The sequence below is a fragment of the Nannobrachium achirus genome (genome assembly GCF_963921795.1).
Source record: "Nannobrachium achirus genome assembly, chromosome: 3".
Lineage (NCBI taxonomy): Eukaryota > Metazoa > Chordata > Actinopteri > Myctophiformes > Myctophidae > Nannobrachium > Nannobrachium achirus.
Window position 1 is genome coordinate 70,612,511 of NC_137812.1, and position 5,607 is coordinate 70,618,117.

The window sequence follows — 5,607 nt, forward strand, 5'->3', positions numbered from 1 at the left end:
CCAATGAATGTTTTTTCATGCAAAACAGATGCTTGCAAGGGATTTAGAACCATTAAAAACCCCTAGTTTGACCCCTCATATGTTACTTAAAGGTGATGCATTTAAAAAGTATTTATGTCATATTGTTTATGTCCCAAAAACGTTTTTGGCTCTCAGAGCATTTCAGCTGCAGTACCACCTTTGGCCTGAACCCCCCTGAATCCTTTTGAAAAAATCACAATCGGCAGATGACGTCAATCGGCAGAAAATACTTTATAAACATTAAGGATGTCCATGATTACAACACCAGAGGCAGCGCCACAGATCACTTCCAACCCAGAGTCAAAACCAACAAAGGGTCAAACTCGTTTTTCTGCTATACCACCAAAATGTGGAAAGCCTTACCGAAGGCCATAAAGGAGTGTGGATCACTAGCATCCTTTAAAATTGCCCTGAAAAACCACTTACAGGCAGCAGCCGTTCGCAACTGGTAAAAAAAAAACTAACCTAGCCCAACCCTCCCCTCCCCTGCCCCTTCTTTACTGTTTGTTTAGACTTACTGTTTTCTTTTTTGTTTTTCTTTACATATCTACTGCATAGTAATGTGTTCTATTTGTCTGTCATTCAATGTTATATGAGATACTTCAATGGTTTCCAGTGGAAATAAGCTTAGTCTTTTCACGGATCTCCTTTTAGTAGACCTTGTACCAGTGAACTGTACCGTCATGAAACTGTACCTTTTCCTATGCAAACTTCTAATTAAGTCTTCAATCAATCAATCAATGGCTGCCAACAGGCCTTGTTTGGCTTAAAGGACAACTTTAGTTTTTTTTTACAACAAGGGTTCATATATTAGATTGTAATTAAAGAATATAAAAGATGAGTGTTAAAAATGATTTCATTTACTTCTTTCTATTGTTTTAGAGATTCTTATTTCAGTGGTTGGGGGCATGTGTACAAGTGGCTAAATATGTCATTTGTCACAACGCAACCTTTCATGGTTGGATGTGACTTATGGGGCTAGAAGTGTTACTGTATAAAGAAACTGCTGGCTTATTGTGTCTAAAAATACATATTTAGTCACTTGTGTACATGCCCCCATGCGTACGCATGCCCACACTTTTGCACGGCAAACACGATAAAACTATAGAATGAAGCAAATGAAAACATTTTAACAACAACCTTTTCTTTTCTCTAATTACAATCTAATAAAATATGAACCCTTGTTGTAAAAAAACAAAGTTGTCCTTAAGCATGACATTTGGTATATAGTTGTTGTTTTTTTTGCCTAAAAGGTCTATACACTGTATATACAGTACATTCATGAAACCAACTGCTGACTGCCTGTCAGCATTGAGCAATTTCTTTTCATAGGGCGTAAAAGTTACTATTCACTTACTGTACACTACACTATTAAGACGCCTCAGGGCGGGCAATTCTTGGCCATCTGGCCAGTGATGTATATCGAACGAGTTACCCATATATGGAGACCCCTGGTACCCAGATATGTAGATCAGGGGTGGGCAGCATTTATTTCCAAAGGGCCATACTGACTTCCATAGAGCGAGTGAAGGCCCACACATTGTACAACTGAATTGAAACTTGAAAAACATAGTGCTGAATTATGTTAAAACTGTGTGTACTCTGGCCTTACAATAAAAGGATACAACGGAAGGATGGCTTGCATAAAACAATCCACTTCAATGCTGTATCAACTATTATGAGCCGATACATTGACCCTGTATCTTATCTGATATGCACCACTCCCTAGGTCACTGATGAAACAGAATGCATTATGTTGTTATCACTTTCATTATGATATGCATTAGGTTATAAACATGGACTATTTCACTTTCATTATGATATGCATTATGTTGTTAACATCAGGGACGTACTGGGCCCCTGATTCAGTCCGGGAAAAAGAGTTGGAGAGGCCATCATTGTGCGCGGGCATCGGCAGCGCACCAGATTGTTTCGCCTTCCGGACACGCCGCGAGGCCCCAATACTAACCGATGAATTGTTACTGTGATTTTAGGTCTCATTGTTTTTCTGGTATAAAGAGTCTAATAATGATGTTGTGTGTAGACCATCCAGGAGTAGTCAAGGAAGCTATAGGGAGTAGTGGGCCGATATTCAGATGATATACAAGCCAGTGGGGCCAATGTGATGGCTCTGTGGGCTGCTAGTCAGTGCTATAGAGAGAGATCCCTCTCTAGAGCTGCTGCTACTCAAAGATTGTCCATTTCAGATCATGAGAGACAAGCCAGTGGGCCAATTACAGGGAAAAAAAGAATCCAAAATAGACAGATGATCCATGAAATCGATGAAAATCTCCATCACACATTTATACAATATGAAGAGGGGGTCCCTGCTTCATCTCTCTCTCAGCTAAGGGGTCCTTGGCCTGAAAACGTTTAAGAACCCTGATCTATAACATCCGTAGGATCAGACCTTTCCTCACCCAGGAGTCAGCCCAGCTCCTCATCCGGACGTCTGTCATATCAAAACTTGACTACTGTAACTCTTTCCTCACTGGCCTCCCGGCATGTGCACTTAAGCCTCTCCAACTGATCCAAAATGCTTCTCTTGGTCTATCGATAAATGTGTGTAATCTCTGTGTTCATGTCAATGTGCGGGTTTGTCCATAATGTGTTGAAATATAATGTCCATGTATTTGCTAGAGTGTTTTATGATTTGGGTGGGGGCATGCGTACAAGAGGCGAAATATGTCATTTTACACAGAATAAGCCCATTCCCAAGATACAGCGCAACCTTTCATGGTTGGATGTGACGTATGGGGGCTAGAAGTGTTACTGTAAATAGCAATAAAGAAACTGCTGGCTTATTGTGTCTAAAAATACATATTTAGCCACTTGTACACATGCCTGCATACGTACGCATGCCCACACTTTAGCACGGTAAACACGATAAAACTATAGAATGAAGCAAATGAAAACATTTTAACAACAACTTTTTCTTTTCTCTAATTACAATCTAAAATATTTTTACAACCCTTGTTGTAAAAAAACAAAGTTGTCCTTAAGCATGACATTTGGTATATAGTTGTTGTTTTGTTTTTTTTGCCTAAAAGGTCTACACTGTATAGTACATTCATGAAACCAACTGCTGACCGCCTGTCAGCATTGAGCAATTTCTTTTCATAGGGGGTAAAAGTTACTATTCACTTACAATACACTACACTAGTAAGCAGTGTTGTAAAAATTACTCAAATTTTATACTTAAGTAAAAGTATCAATACAGCAATATAGAAATACTCCGTTCCAGTAAAGTCCAGAATTCAAAATGTACTTGAGTAAAAGTATGAAAGTATTGGCATCATAATGTGTTGAAATATAATGTCCATGTATTTGCTAGAGTGTTTTATGATTTGCTAGTGTTTACTTATTTACATCCATAAAAATTGCTAAATAGTTACTACCGGTATATTGATTTTAAATCATTGAATCGAATCGTATCGTATCACCATGAATGAACCAATATTGTCCATGTATATTATCGCCAACCATGTATCGTGATGCGTATCGTATCGTTGTTAAAATGTATCTTTACACCCCTGGTCTGAACACACAGATCAGATTTGGTCACTCGTAAATGCTGTGTGAACAGTCGAGTCGGCCAAAAGGTCGGATTTGAGAAATAAATCAGATTTAGGCGAGCGACTGCAGTCTAAATCCAGCCTAAATAACCATCCATGCATCCATCCATCTTACCTGCACATACTCCACGCTCCTCCCCAGTGTTTTGAAGGCCGTGTACATGGCCTCCCTCTTTCCCCCCCACTTCTGCATGATGCAGATGCACTTGTTGTTGCGCATCAGTCTGGAGACCTGGCCGAGGCTCTGGGCGTAGCTCTCGTCCGTCTCCTCGGCTCCTCTGGAGTGATAGTTGCTCCTCCACGTGTACGTGGCCACGTTGTCCCCTCCCATGATCTCCTTGAATTAGGGCATTCACGAATAGGGATTTTTAGTATTCGACTTATTCAACCTCAAAGTATTCGAATAGTCGAATATTCGACAGGACTGGCCAAACTGTCAAATATTAAGTAAGCAAGAGGCGAACATTGTGAAAATAGCAGATCTACATGCTCACAACGCCTCGCGTTGCGAGGCGTTGTGAGCATGTAGATCGGCTATTTTCACAATATTTATCTGTGGAACCGAGTCGCATTAAATGTAATACCTACAATTCCAAGTGCTTGTCAGGGTGGGGGTCCCCAGTTCAAATATGTTTATGGTATAGAGCATTAACAAATTCATCCACCAGGGGCATTGACAACTCATTCTTATGACTTCCTATCTAGCCAAGTTTTATAAACTATATATATTTTTAAAGAGAAAACATAACACAAAATAAAAAAATAAAACGAATATTCGACTTTGGTGAACAACGTTGAATAGTGACTTTGATATTAGAATATTTGAATATTCTAATATTTGGTGAATGCCCTACCTTGAATATCTCCATCATGTAGCGGTCGCCGTCCGTGTCGCCGTCGATCACCATGATCACCTGGAGGTAGGGTCGGGGCGATATGGAAAAATACAATATCACAATATTTGTCCAAGCAGTATCACGATACACGATCTTATCGCGACGATCCTTTTTCATGTTGGTTTTTATGGTTGTTTTTCAAGTTAATTAACAGTACAACCACCTACAAGGTAACAAAAACTAAAAGAAAAGGTAGTAACAGATCATTAAGACCGGTGGTCCTCAAAGTGGGGTCCAGGGACTCTCTGGGTTCCTTTTGGGAGGTCTAAATTGACCCTTACAAGTATGTAACTCTGACAGTATACAAATGAAACCAAAAGGGTCCATTTGGTTGAAGGGGAGACCATGACATTTTAAAGATTGAGAACTACTGATTTAGACGAAAATGCAGGTTTAAATTGAATTCTGCAATGAATCTCTGTATTAACAATTCAACAGTATTTTTTTATAAGACTCCCTCATTGCATCATAATATATATATATATATATATACGATATCTCTGAAAAGGCATGTCGTGGCCGTGGGGACATAGTATCGCCTCAATGATATTTATCACCATATCGCCCTACCTTGATGCTCGGGTACGACAGCCTCTTCACGGACGTCAGGCACTTCCTCAGGTAGGTGGGGTCCTCTTGGTACGCCGCAATGCACAGTGCCAGTGACTTGTACAGCTCCATGGGCGTCTCCCGGGACCGCCTCATCCTCCGGTGCTCCAGGAAGGCGAAGAGGCTCTGGAGGAGGACGTGGACGATCAGCACGACGCCGTACATGCCGAAGTAGATGTCGCCCAGGGAGAACGGGTCGCCCATGATGTAGGCCGCGGTGATGCCCGCCAGGAGGGACACGCCGAACACGGTGGTGCCCAACACCCGCAGGCAGGTGACCACTCTTTGGCATTTCATCTGGGGATCGACAGAAGATCAAAAGAAAACGGGGTGAATAGAGTTCAGGCAGGGGTTGAAGCCAAAAAAATTACTGACATTTATTTTCAGACCATGTCCCAACCAGGGGTGTTGTTGGCTGGATTATTCATGAAGCTTTCCCGGAAGAGAAAGATCCCATGATTGGCTGCACTGTTTCCCCCCCGCGAGGTACCAAAACGATTTTTTTC

The 5,607-nt window shown here is 41.1% G+C and overlaps 1 protein-coding gene across 1 annotated transcript in view; it reads right to left on the minus strand.

The window, feature by feature from the left end:
* Nucleotides 1-5,398, minus strand: part of LOC308281062 (hyaluronan synthase 2-like) — a gene marked incomplete at both ends in the record, with an annotated part of 14,599 nt that extends 9,201 nt beyond the window's left edge. Inside the window, 3 exons of the mRNA XM_080721140.1 lie at nt 3,712-3,933; nt 4,451-4,510; nt 5,063-5,398. Coding sequence (XP_080577266.1) covers nt 3,712-3,933; nt 4,451-4,510; nt 5,063-5,398 — 618 coding nt within the window. The remainder of the gene's footprint in view (nt 1-3,711; nt 3,934-4,450; nt 4,511-5,062) is intronic.
* Between the last annotated feature and the right edge of the window lie 209 nt (nt 5,399-5,607).